The following is an 18027-nucleotide window of genomic DNA, read 5'->3' as shown; positions in this document are numbered from 1 at the left end:
TCAAAATATCCTGCAGATAGATTGAAGATCCAAGCTGGTGCGTAGTGCTCATATCGACAACGCTCAGTGCCGGAATTAAGCAGCGTCAGTTCAGCTCATGGACATAGTCCATCATTGGCCTGACTACGAGAGACCATCCGTTTCTTACAAAGAGAGCAACGGGCGTCAGGGCCTTAATCACCTGGCTTCAGACCAACAGCCCAGCGATATCTCACCGTAAGTCACTCACTCGAGCGTCACTTACCACAGAGCAGTCCCATCGCCACCTCCCCGTCTCGGGGTTTTGATTAAACGAAGAAACAAAGTGTGGGCTGGAGCTGCTCCTTATGACCTTCGACTGAAATGATTTGTGGAGCAGTCAGCCAGTGGGGGTTTTTTTTTTTGGAGAGCAGATGTCTGATTTTGCTTCTCTATTCTTTAATCACATTTCAACACTTCATTAGTAGCCATCTGTTACTGCTCATTCCCTGAAAACACTGGGATTCGAGAACAGTCTTTTACTCCCCTCTTCCCTATTTTGAAGTACAGCGCAGCATGTAATTAGAAAGATGAAGAATGCACGGTGGGAATTATACATTATTGACAAGTAGAAGTTTTCGAAAGACACGGCGTAGCTTTCTGCTGTGGAGAACAAGCCCTGTTCGGGGACTTTTCTGCAACCCAACCAAACTCCCTGAACATCAGACCGGTTTATGCTGTAATTTAAAGATCATTAACTCCGAGGGCTTGCAACTGAGAAATGGCTCCTCGAATTGAATTGAAATGATGACCCTGCATAGTTGCAGAACTTGGGTGTTTCTTTTTAAATCGAGGGGGAAGCAGCAAATGAGAAAACTCGGACTGCGACCTGTCGGAAGGAGATGTGGGTTGCTAAGTGGTGCATAGAAATATAGAAAATAGGAACAGGAGGAGTCCATTCGGCCCTTCAAGCCTGCTCTGCCATTGAGTATGATCCTGGCTGATCATCCAACTCAATAGCCTAATCCCGCTTACCCCCCATATCCTTTCATCCCCTTCACCCTAAGTGCTATATCTAACTGTTTTTTGAAAACAGACAATGTTTTGGCTTCAACTACTACCTGTGGTAACGGATTCCACAGGCCAACAACTCTCTGGATGAAGCAATTTCTCCTCACTTTTGTCCTAAAGGGTCTCCCGAGTATCCTCAGACTGTGACCCCTGGTTCTGGACACCTCCACCAACGGGAACATCCTTCCTGTAAATGGTGAATAATCTTTATTGCCACAAGTAGGCTTACATTAACGCTGCAATGAAGTTACTGTGAAAAGCCCCTAGTCGCCACATTCCGGCGCCTGTTCGGGTGCGCAGAGGGAGAATTCAGAATTGTCAGCTGGTACGGGAATTGAACCCGCGCTGCTGGCCTTGTTCTGCATCACAAACCAGCTGTCTAGCCCACTGAGCGAAACCAGCCTGTCTAGTCCTGTCAGAATTTTGCAGGTTTTTAATGAGATCCGCACCCCCCCCCCCCCCCACCCCCCCCCTCCCCCCCACCCCCTCATTCGTCTGAACTGCCGCGGATATAATCCTGACCGACTCAATTTCTCCTCGTACATCCGTCCCGCCATTCCCGGAATCAGTCCGGTAAACCTGAGCTGCACTCTCTGTAGAGCAAGAACATCCTTCCTCGGATAAGGAGATCAAAATTGCAAACCAGCGAGGTTTGTATAATGTAGAAAGGTTTTGATAGGCCAGATGCAGGAAAATCGTTTCCTTCGGTGGGGGAAATCCAGAACAAAGCTGGAACAAGTGTTCTCCCCCCACCTCCCCAGGCCATCCCTCCCCCACCTCACCTTGAGACCTTCCACACTTACCTGGACTCTCGGAGTTTGAATCTGCTTGTCAGCCACAGCACGGCCACTGAGTTACTGGCACTGCTGGGAGGGACAAAACGCCAGCTCTCGTTAATTAACATTAAATGGCTGCCGGGCCAACAGTATCGATGGGGATGTATTGCCAAGGTTCGGTGAGGCCACACGTGGAGTAGTGTGTGCAGTTTTGGAATCCACATTGAAGGAAGGATATACTTGAATTGGAGGCCGTACATCAAAGGTTCACTAGATTGGTCCCTGGGGTGAGGAGGTTGTCCTATGATGAGAGGGTGGGTAAATTGGGCCTATATTCTCCAGCAATGAGAGGCAACATCATTGCAACCTACCTGAAGGGGCTTGATACAATAGGTACTGAGAAATTGTCAGATGATTTGAAGCTGGGGGCTGGTGGTTGACTATGTCCCTCTCTCCATTGATGCTGCCCAACCACGAGTGTTTCCAGTGTTTTCAATTTTTATTTTGCATTTACATTGAGCCCCCCCCCCGGGTGGAGCAAGAAAATTCAGCCCATAGCGGGGCTCCAATCTTAGGATAAGGTGCCCATCATTTAGAACTGAGATGAGGAAAAGTTTCTTCACTCGAAGGGGTGTGAATCTTTGGAATTCTCTGCCCCAGATGGGGTTGGATGCCCTATTGCTGAATATACTTAAGACCGGGATGGACAGATTTTTGGTCTCTCGAGCAATGAAGCGATTTGGGGACCGGGCAGGAAAGTGGAATTGAAGCTCAAGGTTAGCTATCATCACATTGGCCGCTGGAGCTGCCTCAACGGACCATGTGGCCCAATTCTGATCTTTCCCCTTGTCTTCTTGTGAAAACCCACCATCTGAGAAATCCTGCCCTTTATCATCGGGAATTAGACATATCTGCTGCCTGCTTCCCTTACTGCTGTTTCTTAAGCCTCCTCTTATTTTTTATTTACTTTTGAGGGCTCGAAAAGGGTTGCAAAATCTTCTGCAATTGCAAATGGTCGTGTGCGCGGCCTCAAAAAGCCTTGTCGGGCATTAGAGACCAGGGCGTTATGTATGTCCAGGGCTGAGATGGAAATATTTCTAATCAGTAAGGGAATCAAGGATTATGGGGATAAGATGGGAAAGGTGGAGTTGAAGATTATCACATCAGATCAGTCATAATCTCATTGAATGGCAGAGCAGACCCAATGGACTGCTTCTGCTCCTGCTTCTCGTGGAACAGTTCATGAAATTAAAAAGGTTGGGGGCAAAAAGGTTGTGAAAGTCCTTTGCAATCTCTTTGGGTTGCGTACACAGCCTTGCCAATTCTCTATAAATTTACCTTGTAATGGAATTAATACAGGTGGCAAAGCTGGAGAAAGAGGGAGAGACACATTCGGCATTTCGTCTTCTGGGGTTATTTTTGTGAGTTTAATAAAGGTTTATAAAGATACTCCTGACACCGAAATAGCCTTTTTAATAAAATGTTCTGGTTTGTTTCAGCATCCCACTGTGGGAATATAAAATATGTATAACATGTTCACTCAGGGACTCTTTCATTTTCAGTTTGAACTGGGCTGATTAGATTGGAAGGTCCCAGTTGTTCTGCTGCCTGGCAGAGTTCTAACTGAGATGGGTTTGTGGAGGAGATGGGATCTTTGTCACCGGAGATAGAGGCCACAGCGCAGTTGGTAAATGCTGCAAGGGTCCTTTCCCTGATTGGAGAGTCTGGAACTCACAGGTTCGTCCATGTGAAGCTTTGTGACCCTTTGGAATTCTGTCACATCCTTTGTGGAAACACTGAGGAATTTCATTCTGCAAGTAACCTCGAATCGTGGCATCCCGACAGTGCAGAAGGAGGTCATTCAGCCCATCGAGTCTGCACCAACCTTCCCAAAGAGCACACTATCCATTCACACTTCCCTGCCCTATTCAACCCCATCTAACATTTGGACACTGAGGGGCAATTTAGCATGGCCAATCCACCTAATCTTCGTTTCGAATCTTTGCTAATGGGTGGCAGAGTGGCACAGTTGTTAGCACAGTTGCTTCATCGCGCCGGGGACCCAGTTTCGATTCCTGGCTTGGGTCACTGTCTGTGCAGAGGATGCACATTCTCCCCGTGTCTGCTCCGGGTGCTCCGGTTTCCTCCCACATGTCCCGAAGGACGTGCTTGTTAGGTAATTTGGACATTCTGAATTCTCCCTCAGTGTACCCGAACAGGTGCCGGAATGTGGTGACTAGGGGCTTTTCACAGTAAAGCTTCATTGCAGTGTTAATGTAAGCCTACTTGTGACACTAATAAAGATTATTATTATTAAGCATTGTATTGCTGACTAGAACTCCTCTGCCTCTCTCCCTCTCTCTTTCCCTCCCTCTCTCCCTCTCTCTCTCCCTCTGTCTCTCTCTCTCTCCTTCTTAAAACCTGCACCTTTCTGGCTCAAAATAGGGTGGACTGGGTGTTTAATATTCCCGGATACAAAGGGCTACGGAGACGGGTCGCCGGAATTGGGAGGCTCCCCGCGATGCGGATCCGCCTGGATGTAAAGAGCCCCCACACCACTCTATTTCCACTCTGGATACAGATTACATGCGGATCAACCCAGTTGTTACAACAGCCGGTAACTTACACCACCAGCTGGTCACAGACAGTAGAGTGTGGGTTATGATAATAATCTTTATTGTCACTAGTAGGCTAACATTAACACTGCAATGAAGTTACTGTGAAAAGCCCCGAGTCGCCACATTCCGGCGCCTGTTCGGGAACACAGAGGGAGAATTCAGAATGTCCAATTCACCTAACAGCAATTTATTTCGGGGCTTGTGGGGAGGAAACCGGAGCACCCGGAGGAAATCCACGCAGACACGGGGAGAAGGTGCAGACTCCACACAGACAGTGACCCAAACCGGGAATCGAACCTGGAACCCTGGAACTGTGAAGCAACAGTGCTACCCACTGTGCCCCGACAAAGGCAGGCACCGGATCAATGACATGGACCATCAGCACCATTATACCTGCGAAAGGGCTAATTACAATAGGTCCAAATTTGAATCGCTCGCGTCTAAAAAGAACGTACACATTAGCGAGGTTGTGTATGAAGTGGAAACTGCAATCGACAAAAAGGGTCTCCATTAAACACAGCGAATCGCTCTCAGATGTAATATATTAGATGCAAGGAAACTTACTCCTATATATTTTTCTACTGTTCAGGGTGTCAAGGAATTAATTGGACTGTCCAGTTGTAATGCATTACTTCTTTCCACTGCCACTAACTCAGGAAGTCAAATTGGATTTTGTTGTAAAGTGTATTTTGCCAATCTGGAACTTTGCAAAACTCGGTTTGATTGTTGAGAGGGGAAGGGAGGAGGATTGATTGTCGCTCATGTAGAGTCAGCATATTTGGAAGGCTGCGCAAAGGGCAGGCGAGGTGTCAGCCCCCTTATTTATCAGCGTAAGCTTTAAGGACTTCTTATCATCTCGCCCACCCCTTATCAGGCCTGAGCAGAATTGAAGCCATCGACGAAACTGATTTATGATTGGCACAAGTTGTGTTGTTTCGATTAGAGCATCTAATCTCAGGGTAGTTCTCTCTCTCTCTCTCTCTCTGTCTCTTTCTCTCTCTCTCTGTGTGGCTCCCATGCTTTTTATATTTCGCCGCCAACCAACATTAGTCAGTTTTGAGTCAATCATTTTTGTGAACAACGGGTGCCGGGAGCAGCTTCGTAATGTTTGCAGATGATATGAAAATAATAGGTACCGATGATGAAAGTTGAAGACTTTAGGATGGTGTAGACGGGGATTGTTAGCGGACAGAAGCCGAGACGGATGGAGAGCCCTTCGATTCATTCATGAGATGTGGGCAGCACAGGCAAGACCAACATTTACTGCCCATCCCATATGGTCCTTGAGAAGGTGATGGTGAGTCACCGTCTTGAACCGCTGCAGCCCGTCTGCTGTGAGTGCATCCTCAGTGCTGTTCAAGTGTAAAGTGGTGCCATTGTGGAGGATTAAAATGGGAAGACAGTGTACCATCAATGGCAAATTCTCAAAGACAGCAGGGCAATGGGGTAAAAGCGAATGGGTTACTTGGGTTGCTGTACAGAGAATCATGGGTAGGATTCTGCGAAAACCGGCGGGGCGGGCAACTCCGGCATCGGGCTGCCACGAAGTTGCGGAATCCTTCGCACCTCCAGGGGCTAGGCCGGCGCCGGAGTGGTTTGCACCGCGGCAGCCGGCGTGGAAGGGGCTTGGCGCCACGCCAACCGGGCCGAAGGGCCTCCGCCAGCCGCGGAAGCTGGCACATGTGCGGGGGGTGCCAGCGTGTGCTGGCGTCATCCCAGCGCATGCGCAGGGGGGTTCATCTCCGCGTCGGCCATCATGGACTGTTACAGTGGCCAATGCGGAAGAAAAGGGCGCCCCCACGGCACAGGCCCGCCTGCGGATCGGAGGGCCTTGATCGCGAGCCAGGCCACAGTGGGGCCACCTCCCGGGGCCAGATCCCCCCCCCCCCCCCCGCGCCCATCCAAGGACCCCGGAGGCCGCCCACGCAGCCAGGTCCCGCCGGCAAATACCTGTTGTAATTTACGCCTGTGGGACTGGCCGAAAACGGTCGGGCACTCGGCCCATCGCGGGCCGGAGAATTGCCGGGTGGGCCGCTGCCCTGACCGGCGAGGCGCGATTCCCGCCACCGCCAAATCCCTAGTGCCGGAGAACTCCGCGATTCACCGACACGGCGGGGGATTGGAGAATCCCGCCCCATACAATTCCTACAGTGCAAAAAGAGGCCACTCAGCCCATCGAGTCAGCACTGACCCTCTGAAAATGCACCCTATCAAGGCCCACTCCCCCGCCCTATCCCCCAAACTCCATGGAACCTGCACATCGTTGGACACTGAGGGGCAATTTAGCACGGCCAATCCACCTAACCTGCGCATCTTTGGATTGTGGGAGGAAACCGGAGCGCCCGGAAGAAACCTAGAGCACCCGGAAGAAACCCACGCAAACACGGGGAGAACATGCAAACTCCACACAGACTGCCACCCAAGGCTGGAATTGAATCTGGGTCCCTGGCGCTGTGAGGCAGCGGTGCTAACCACTGTGCCACTACAAAAAGAACGCACTCAAACTTTATAAAACACTGGTTCGTCCTTGACTTGGGGAATTGTGGACAATTCCGGGCCTCAGGCTTCAGGAAAGATGTAGCGTTCTTTAGAAATGGGACAGCAATGGTTCACCAGAATGTTGCCAAGGATGTGGAGAGGTTGGCAAAGGTCTCCTTGGAACAGAGAAAATTAAGAGGTGACCGAATAAAGGCTTTAAGATGGTGAGTGATTTTGGTAAATGCATTTGGAAGAACAGATTTCCTCTGGCGAGTGGATCAGTAAGCAGAGCTCATCGATTTCAAATAATTGTCACAGGATCTGGTGGGGGGGGGGGAGATGAGAATTTTTCACTCAGACTTGTCTGGATCTGAAAAGGTGGCGGAGCTGATTCCATGAATAATTTTAAGAGGCACTTGGACAGGTCCTTGGCGGGAGGGGGGGGGGGGGGGGGGGGGGGGGGGTGAAAAACTCGTAGAGCTACCAAAAAAAAAGGCTGGGCCACGGACCTGAGCACAACTGCGCTTTCGCCGAATCACACTCGGTTACGATGGGCTGAATGGTTTCTTGCAATGTTAGCTTCTATCATCATCGAAGTCAGATCACCTGGCTCATACAGTCACTGTATTTTCATATAGGAAAACCTGGACCAACATGAACTGGATCTACCCACCTGATTCTCTGACCTGCTGTCTCGTAAGGAGAGGATTGGTGGTGCGGGTGTGTGTGTGTACATTTATGTGTGTGTGGTTTGTGCGTGCATATGTGTGGGGGTGTATGTCTCTGTGTGCGGGGTGCGTATGTGTATGTATGTGTGCGTGGAGGTGCCTATGTGTGAGCGTACATATGCTTTGTGTGTGCTTGTGCGTATGTGTGTATGTATGTGTACATGCATGTATATGTGTGTACGTGTGCGTGGATAGGCGCTTATGTGTGTGTGAATGTATATGTGTGTAAGCGTGTGTGTGTGTACCTGTGTATGCGTATGTGTGTATGAGAGTGACTGTATATATGTGTGTGTGTCAGTAACTGTGTGCGCATGCATATGTGTGTGTGTGTGGGGTGCATGTATGTGAGTGACTGTGAGTGTGTGTTAGTGTGAGTGAGTGTGACTGTGTGTGTGAGATGAAGTGTGACAGTATGTGTGTCAGTGTGTTAGAGGATGAGTATGTGTGACTGTGGATGAGTGTAACTGTGTTTGAGAGAGTGTGTGTGTGTGTGTGAATGAGTGTGTGTATATAGATGCCTGTGTGTGTGACTAAGTGTGCAGAGTGAGTGCAGCAACATGGGGCTGGTTTAGCTCACTCAGCTAAATCGCTGGCTTTTAAAGCAGACCAAGCAGGCCAGCAGCACGGTTCGATTCCCGTACCAGCCTCCCCGGACAGGCGCCGGAATGTGGCGACTAGGGGCTTTTCACAGTTACTTCATTGAAGCCTACTCGTGACAATAAGCGATTTTCATTTCATTTCATGTGTCTAGAAACTGCAATAAAAAGAGGATAATTTTAGTGAAAATAACCGAGGATCCTGTGGAAGGATGAAGAGGGGTCAGTTTGAAGCATTTCAAACTTATTATTATGTCAAAACAATCTGACGGTGGAATCATTGAGATGTAAGTATTGTTCTTTAAAAATGGCAATGCTCCTCTGAGGCAACATTAGAGTAGGGAATGTTTGGCGGAAAATGTGAAAGATATTTTCATTTGGGTGATGGAAGAGGATTAGAAGGGAAAGAGCCGCTTTGAAGACTGATGTATTGGAGAAGGTGGGTGCGGAATGTTGTAATAAATGATGGTCTGTTGATCGCAGGGATTGATGACCCTCACCAACATGGCCGTGGACTAGCTCTGGCTGACTTCAACAGGGACGGGAAAGTGGATGTCGTGTACGGCAACTGGATGGGGCCACATCGCTTCTACCTGCAGACCAGCGTGAATGGAAGAGTCCGATTTCGGGTAAGAAGCTGTGATAATCTTCAATTATTTCATACGAGGGTTTTTTGTCTCCCAAGATAACGTCACAGAGTTCCACTCCAGGGCTTGAGCACAAATATCGAGGCTGACAATCCAGGGCAGTACAGAGGGAGTGCTGCACTTTCAGAGGTACCGTCTTTCAGGCCTCACATTTCAGCTGGAGGGATGTAAAAGACCCCAGGGCACCATCTCGAAGAAGAAAAGGGGAGTTTTTCTTGGTTGCCTGGCCAATATTTATCCCTCAGTTAACACAGCCAAAAACAGATGGTCTGGTTACTATTGCGTTGCTTCCTTTGGGAGCTTGCTGTGCACAAGTTGGCTGTTGCATTTCCTAACAGTGACCCCGGGTGCGATTCAACGGCCTTGTCGCACCCGCCTGGGTGTCGGGACAAGGCCTTGAATCTCGCGAGAGGCCTCTCTCTCTCTCTCTCGATTCGCGACGCTTGAAACGCCTCGCGCGACGTCACGATCGGGATCAAGCCCTCACTGGGCGTGATGCAGATCAACACGTTGAATTCCCGGGAGTCACCGGCCATGGCTGGGAGACCTGGCCAGGGCACCGTGTGGTACTGATCCACACAAACGTGGACCAGACGTAACGGCACCTTGGGGGGGGGGGGGAGGGTGGGGAGGGGGGTCTCCCAGGCCGGGAGGCTGAGCACAGGACAGGGTGGTACCCTTGCTCTCCCCCTGGCACACAGGCACCTTGGCACTGCAAGTCTGGTACCCTGGCAGTGCTCCCCGGCCAGCAGTAACACTGCCAGGGTGTGGTGAACCACGTATTGCTACTATATATTCTATGTATATATATATTTACCATTATTCTTTATTCGTCCTACTGTTATCCACCACTGTATAATGTTCACTGTCGTTCTTATTCACTGTTACTTACTGTTGTTGTGTCGATGCTTCTGTTGGCTCCGCCTGTGGCTCCGCCCCTCGGGGGAGGTATATAATTGGCAGACCTGTGGCTCGCTCTCAGTGCGGGAGCAGCAGCAAGCTAGCGTACTTCTTAGTTTATTAATACCACTGTTCTCTTCTACAACTTGACTCGTGTGAATTGATGGTCCATCAATTTAATAAACTAAGAAGTATGCCAGCCTGCCGCTGCTCCCGCACTGAGAGCTGGCCACAGGTCTGCCAATTATATACCTCCCCCGAGGGGCGGAGCCAGCAGAAGCATCAACACGACAACAGTAAGTAACAGTGAATAAGAACGACAGTGAACATATATACAGTGGTGGGTAACAGTAGGACGAATAAAGAATAATGGTAAATATATATATAGTAGCAATACATGGTTCACCAGACAGGGGTCGAGCCAGGAGTGGGGGTGGCAGGGGGCACAAATGTCTGGGGAGACGGGGGCTCCTGAAAGGGGGGGGGGGAGTTGAGTAAAGATTAGGGCAGCCCGACAAAATGGCGCCCCGATCTGCTTTCCTGCTGACGAGCTTCAGCTTATCAGAAAGAAATCCCTCTAAGGGCGCTAGATAAATGCAAGCCTTTCATTTTTATTCGTCTTAAAATCAAAGTCCAGTGGGGTCATGGCTGTTTGCTGTGCCCTTAAAGTGTTGACTAACTTGCCGGGCCGTGTGTTGATAATCGGATGCTTCCTCATGCTCGCAAGGTGAAGGCGATGAGGAGGAAGGCCTTCACGAGGGCAATTAGGGGCGGGCAGGCTGGTCGTGCCAGTCACACTCACATTCTAGGAACGAGTAAAAAAAAAAGGGCTATGTAAATCTGTCCATCCCGATTACCCAGCGGTGTCACCATCACAGCGTTCAAATGTCTAATAAATGATTCCAGTCTCGCCAGGAGCCATTCTGATCACTATCTTTACGAAGAACACCTTCCCCTCTATCAGTTCCACAACTGCCTTTTATTATCTTTGAAACTGTGTCCCTCATACACTCTCACAGTAAAACCCTTGACCTCTAATATTTTATTTTTATTGTGTAGTTCATTGTGATTGTCTGGTTGAGTTTCAAGATCTTTGAGGGGGAAACAGTGATGTAATTGCGATGTCGCTAGATTACTAATCCTGAGGCCAGAGGCTAGTGCTCTGAGGGGGAGGGGGATTCAAATCCCACCCCGGCAGCTGGTGGAGTTTAAATTCAATGAACTAGTTTTTAAGAAAATCTGGAATTGAAAGCCCGGGCCGAGTTTCCACTCCCGTGTCGGGCGTGCAGAGATGGCAAAAAATTCCAGATTCCGCAAACCCGACTCGGAGAAATGGGGGACGGGACGGGTTGGAGGGGGGGTCACGGTGGGGGACAGCTGCTGACTGGAGTCAGGCCCATCACCGCCCCCCTCCCCGGAAACCGTGAGGAGGCTGCAGCTACTGGGATTGACGGGTGGAGGGTTGGGCCGGTTAAAAGGCCCACGTCGATGTTCTGGGACCTTGGATGACTGAGAGAGGAAGGGGAGGGATGCGGGATCACGTTTATGATTTCGGTTAATTTCTAATACAGGGGGCAGGGCCAGGGGCCACTGTCTTGGGAGTGTCCCTCTCCTCCCCGCCCCTCCCTCTCCCCGCGGCGGGCTCCCCTCGATTGCTTTATAAAAAGCAGTTGTACACCTGACTGACGTGACATCACTTTTGTGTGGGGGAAATTCTAAATGTGGGGGCAACATATGGTGGGGAAGCTGCTAACTATTTTACAATGTATTAAACTGCATTGAGATGTCGGGATCCCCGTTACGCCACTGGCGATGGACGGGGAAAATCGGAAAACGAGGAGCACGATTCAGCGGCCTGGTCGCACCCGCCTTGGTCTGGGGATGAACTGCTGAATCTCGTAAGAGGCCTCCGGCAGGATTCGCGATGCCCAAACTTTCTCTAGAGATTCAACGGAATCTCGCGCAATGGCGTGATCTGGATCTTGCTCTCGCTGGGCACGATTCACATATGCATATTTAAATGAGCCATTGCCAATTTAAACATGTGCTCATCAGATTCACGCCGGTGCCCGGGATTCACCGGTTGTGGCTGGGAGACTGCACCAGGCCGTGGTTTATTGCTGGTCCACGCAAACGTGCTCAAGTCGCAACAGCACCTGGGGGGGGGGGTCTCCCGGGCTATTGGAGACCCCCCCGGGTGGTCGGGCATTGGGTAGGGTGGCACCCTAGCACTCCAGCTGGTGCCTGGGCACCCTGACACTGCCAGACTCACACCTTTGGCACTGCCACCTGGGCTGAGAGTGGCACTGCCAGGGTGCCAGGCTGGCAACATCAAGGTGCCCAGGTGCTAGGCTGCCCATGCCAGGGGGTCGGGCATGGGTGTGCCTGGCTGCCCATAAGAGGTGGGGTGAGGGGGCCATGAGGACCCTGGAAAGATAGGTTGAGTGAAGTGGGGTGGGGGGCGGGAGGGCAGTCCGAAGCTGCGGTGGGGTTGCCTTTAAAAGTGGCGCCCCGAACTGCGAGTAGTCCTCCGGCACTGGCGAGCTGAGCCCAAGGAGTTCCTCAGTGAGGCTGGCCAAAAACACGCAGCAAAGAGCCGCTGAATAGCGGGGTCAGTTTTCAGCGCTGCACGTTAAACGCGGCTGAAACTGGACAGCGAGGACGCGATTCGTTGGAAAAATGTCTAAGTTGGTTTGTGACGGTGAGTTCAGTGAGTTTCCGGCCGGCTCTGCCGGCGAGTTCTCCATCGCTATTCAATGACCCTTAGTGCTGGATACCTCCACCCCGCCTGCTACACGGGCGAGAGGCCGACAATGGAAAATCCATTGACCTTGGGCCCTGAGGAGTTTCTCAGCGGGTTAGTCCACACTTGGGGCCGCGCCAGCCCGGCGACCGGAGAATCCCGCTCGAGGTCAATGGACTTTCCGTTGTCCATGTTTTGGCCGTGGTGATCTTGCGGTGGGAGGGGCGGAGGAATCCAGCCCTTACATTTTTTTTATCATTGGGGAGCTGACCTCAGAGATCGGGCAGCCATTTTTAAAGGGTGCCCCGATCTCAAAGTGAGCTTGTGGGTCCCCCACACCCCCAACCATGGGCAATACCATCCCCCGCCCCACACACATGGGCACTACCCCACACTGCCCAAGTGAAAACACCCCACTATGGGGGTCCTGGTGGTCCCCCCCTCTTCTGGTCCTCCCACCTTCCCTCTTACAGGCCACCACCTTCCAGAACTCCCAGCACTGGGGAGCTGACCTCAGAGATCGGGCAGCTATTTTTAAAGGGTGTCCCGATCTCTAAGTGAGCTGGTGGGTCCCTCACACCCCCATCCATGGGCAGTGTCACCCCCATACACACACATGGGCACTATTCTACACCTCCCAAGTGAGGACTCCCGCTATGGAAGTCCCTACAGGTTCTCCCTATTTCAGGACACCACCCACACCTCCTTAAAGGCCCCCCCTTCCAAGACCACACTCGTCACCCCCCCCCCCCCCCCCCCACAACATCTCAGAGGTCGCTACTTACCTGCCCTACACACCCCACCCTTCAAAACCCCTCCATCCTCCTTTCCATCCTCGGCCCCTAACCCTCGGCACTGTCACCCTCGCACCGAGGCAGTGCTCCAGCCAGCTTGGCTATGCCATCTGGGCACCTTGGCAGTGCGGCAGTGTCAAGGTGCCAGCTGGGCAGTGCCAAGGTGCCCACATTCCAGCCGGAGGGCCAGGGAGCCACTGTGCACTGACCTCCTGCATGCCGTTCTACCCGGTCCACGGTCCACGTTTGTGTGGCTGCCGTCTCACTGGAGAGGCCGGTCAATCCCAGGTAAGTTTGGTCATGTCCCTTTTGGGCAGGATACCGCGAGGCGTGAAGGCTGCCGCGAAGCCCACGGGAGGCCTCTCCTGGGATTCACCGGCCTCACCGCGCTAAAGTCAGAGCGCAATGTGGCGGTGGATCGTGCCCAGAATTTCTCCGGGGAGAATCCCGTTTTCTGATTTTCACATGATTATGCGCCCACGGCGCCGTTTGACCTCAAGGCTACCCGGGCACAAATCGATCCCGATGTTAGCATTACATACCTGTGCAATGATTTGGAATATTTCACTACGTTGAAGGTCCTACTCAACAACACCTTGGATTGATAGAGAATCTTGAATGGGGTAAAATGTTGCAAAGTGTCTCACAATGGAATAATCAAATACCATTTGACTGAGCCTTACAAGAAGATATTGGAGAGGGGTCAGAGGTATAGGTTTTAAGGAGCATTTTAAAGGTAGAGAGAGAGAGGGGTAGAGAGGTTCAGGGAGGGAATCCCTGAGCTCAAAGCCCAGGCCATCAATTAAAATCAGAGATGTGCCAGCTGCCAGAACCTGAGGGGAGGTGACCGAGATATGGAAGGGCTACGAAAGTGAAAGGTGCGACTGCTGTTGCCTTATGTTATTTGGGCAGACCTGCTGCAGGCCAAGCTTTTAATCAGCATGCAATAATGTATGTCATGGAGGTATACATTACAATAATGTATGTCATGTATGTCATATCTAGAGGCATGGTTTCGCCGCTAGATCTGTGTTAGAGGCTTAGCATTCTCATGGAGGGGTGAGTACCTGAATTGGTGCTCCCCAGTTGGGAGTGACACCCAATAGTCAGCACCGCAGACAACTGCCCAGTCTATCATCACCCTCAACACAAGTCACCACTTGGTGGGGTACCAGCGGGACACAGATCTCATTCAAACCACATTCCCGCCACGTGATTGCATAAAATAAGCTTTTATTCTATTGCGTTTCGAAGGTAAAAGGGTGGATGGACTTAAAATGATCAATGGGATTGATTGGGTCTGTCAAGAGAATTATTGGGTGAGGTTGGTAAAGGTGGACGGGACAGAGTTCAGTGCAAGGGGGAAGGACCTGTAAATTCAAGAGGTGGCGTTAGGCGGCACGGTGACGCAGTGGTTAACACTGCTGCCTCACAGCGTCAGGGACCCGCGTTCAATCCCGGCGCCGGGTGACTGCCTGTGTGGAGTTTGCATGCGCCAAGTGTCTGTGTCGGCTTCCTCCGGGTGCTCCGGTTTCCTCCCACTGTCCAAAGGTGTGCAGGTTCGGTGCGGTTACCGGGATAGGGCAGGGGTGTGTGCGGTAGGTTCGGGCGCTCTTTCAGATGGTCAGTGCACACTCGATGGGCCAAATGGCCTCCTTCTACACCGGGGATTCTATGGTTCCACGAACTCAGTCCTACAAAAAGCTGAGGGTCGATTGAAAATGTCAAAACTGAGATTGATAGATTTTTGCTCAGCAAGGGTTTTGGAGGCAAAACGGGTAAATAGAGTTCAGATACAAATCAGTCATTATCTGATTGAATGGGGAACAGGATCAAGGAACGGCAAAGTCTCCACTTCTCACCATCTCTTTTTAAGCTCATAAATTTCAGTAGGTAGTAGAGTTTACACACATCAAAAAAGGCATCTAACGTTTAAGCTGTTGAACTCTGATAGACACATCAATGCTTTACTAAGACAGCTTGCGTTCAGCTCAGATTGCGTAAAATTGCTGATTAAAGAAACCGCCTTGAAGTCTTTGTACAAAAGCCCAGTTTTTCCCCATCAATCCGCCATCTTTCATGCTGCCAAACAGGAACGTTAGGGTGAATAGCGGTTCGGTGTCTTAAATTGAAAATTGGTGCTCGGTTAAGTTGGCCCATTATCAGGAGCATTAAAAATAAATAATTGGATGCATTTTAAGCCTGAATTACAACTTTAAATGCAGATCAAAACAATAGACAGTTCTCAGTGGGCTGAGCAGCAATTTCCATTCCCAGCGTTTCACGTTTGAATGTTCTGCATTAAAATAAAGTGTTCTGTGCCAAGGGTGAGTGGTGTAATCTGTTGTAATTCTGTACAATGCTCAGAATTGGAAAGGGTTCAGTCCTTTGTGCAACTTTCAGAATGGGAAACGGGGTTTAATCCATTGTAATTCTGTACAATGTTCAGAATGGCAAAGGTTTTAATCCATTATCATTCTGAACAGGGAGAGAGATTGTTGATCCCTTGGAATCTTCGCGATCGGAGTGAATGAGAAAGATATTCAACATCTAAACACTGTGTTAGCCCAGTAAAGGGGGCGATTTACCCAGCACAATCCACCAAAGGTCCTTCAACGGCACCTTCCAAGCCCATGGTATCTACCACCTGGAAGGACGAGGGCCACTGATACACAGGAACACCATCAGCTGCCGAGTTCTCCTCCAAGTTTCTCGCCATCCTGACCTGGAACCATATGGCCATTCCTTCACTGTCGCTGGGTCAAAAAACAAAACCTCCCTCTCTAACAGCACTATGGATGCACCCACAAAACATGGACGGCAGCAGTTCAACAAGAAGTCTCACCACCACTTTTCCAAGGTCGGGTTGGGCAACAAATGCTGGCCTAGCCAGTGATGCCCGCCACATCCTGGAAAATAATTTTTTAAAATACTTTGCTTGGATTATTGGCAGGTTGGTATTTCTACTACCATATTGCATCACACGTTGGCACAAGCAGGTGGTCTGACACCCTGGGCTAGTGCACGGTCACTTCCGGCCCCACAGACCCCAGAGTCCCCACGCAAATGGATTAACCAATAAGTCGTATAATGGTCACAGAATCTTTGGCCCTTGACTGCCCAATAAATTATAATCACCAGGTTTGTAAGTTGAACGCCAAAGAACTTTATTTACAACAGAAAGAAAGTTGAAATACGCGGTAATTATAACAGAATAACGGCCAGCTAATCTACTACCCCCGCCTTTCGCCGGCCCTCCCTCTCCCCTAATCACACACAAGACAGAGAAACACAGAGGGAGTGGGGGTGGGGGGGGGGGGGGGGGTGGTAATATAACGGGGACTAAGATGAAAAGAGAGAGTCCCCACTTTTGATGTTGAAGTCTTTGCAGCAGGCTGTCCTCCCAGGATACTTAGTGACCAAAGCTACCGGTGTAGTATTAGTGATGATATTCTGGTGTGCGTATTCAATCAGTACTCCCAGACAGTAGGATTCGCTCGGGAGAGTCACTTTAACTTTTATTAGCTGGCCCTTCACTCAAAAAAACAGTCTCAGGCTTGTTTAATTTTTACTTGTCCCCAACTCTATCAGAGTGACCAACAGTCTTGACTGAGATAAGAACAGAGTTCCCTACAAAAGATTTTTAAAGGGTTTTAAACATCTGAACTCTGCCTGCAGCTGGTGGCTGGGCTGCTTTCCTCGCAGTTCCGTTCAGTTGTGCAGAGAGAGGGGGTTTCTGCCTCAGATCTTTAGAAATAATCCATTAGGTGAGAAAGAAGTCAGAGCTGTGACTCTCCAGACTTCTGGAATAAATGCGGAAGTAAGACCTGGTCTCACATTGCAGAGCCAGCAGAACCAATCGCTGCCTGTCCCCGAGAAGAATCCGGCTTTTGGTGCCATCTCATTGGTCAGCCCCCAAGCCAGTCACTCTGGGTCATCGCTGATGTCAGACCAAACAGTTGAGGACTTTGGGTCTGTACTCGTTGGGAGTTTAGAAGGATGAGGGGGGATCTTATTGATACTTACACGATACTGCGAAACCTGGATAGAGTGGATGTGGAGAGGATGTTTCCACTTGTCGGAAAAACTAGAAGAAGAGGACACCATCTCAGACTAAAGGGATGATCCTTTTAAACAGAGATGAGGAGGAATTTCTTCAGCCAGAGGGTGGTGAATCTGTGAAACTCTTGGCCGCAGAAGGCTGTGGAGGCCAAATCGCTGAGTGTCTTTAAGAGAGAGATAAATAGGTTCTCGATTAATAAGGGGATCAGGGGTTCATAGAATCATCAAATTCACAGTGCAGATGGAGGCCATTTGGCCCATCAAGTCTGCACTGGTCCCTGGAGTGAGCACCCTACTTAAGCCTACACCTACACCATCTCCCCGCAACCCAATAACCCCCCCTAACCTTTTCGACACTGAGGGCAATTTATCATGGCCGATCCACCAAACCTGCACATCTTTGGACTGGTGGGAGGAAACCGGAGCTCCCGGAGGAAACCCACGCAGACATGGGGAGAACGTGCAGAATCTGTACGGATCGTGATCCAGGCCGGGAATCGAACCCAGGTCCCTGGCGCTGTGAAACAACAGTGCTAACTACTGTGCCGACAAATTATGGGGAGAAGGCAGGGGAATGAAATAAGACAAATAACAGCCATGATTATGGGCAGCACGGTAGCACAAGTGGATAGCACTGTGGCTTCACAGCGCCAGGG

The 18027-nt window shown here is 50.4% G+C and overlaps 1 protein-coding gene across 2 annotated transcripts in view; it reads left to right on the top strand.

Moving 5' to 3' along the window:
- The window catches only part of crtac1b (cartilage acidic protein 1b), a 373155-nt gene that overhangs the window by 224667 nt on the left and 130461 nt on the right, over nt 1–18027 (top strand). For both annotated transcript variants that reach the window (XM_038773324.1, XM_038773323.1), the window contains exon 7: nt 8709–8854. In XM_038773324.1, the coding sequence (XP_038629252.1) occupies nt 8709–8854 (146 nt within the window). The remainder of the gene's footprint in view (nt 1–8708; nt 8855–18027) is intronic.

Source organism: Scyliorhinus canicula, chromosome 16 (assembly GCF_902713615.1).
Source record: "Scyliorhinus canicula chromosome 16, sScyCan1.1, whole genome shotgun sequence".
In the NCBI taxonomy this organism is placed as follows: domain Eukaryota; kingdom Metazoa; phylum Chordata; class Chondrichthyes; order Carcharhiniformes; family Scyliorhinidae; genus Scyliorhinus; species Scyliorhinus canicula.
This window is presented reverse-complemented; position numbering and strand designations above follow the sequence as displayed.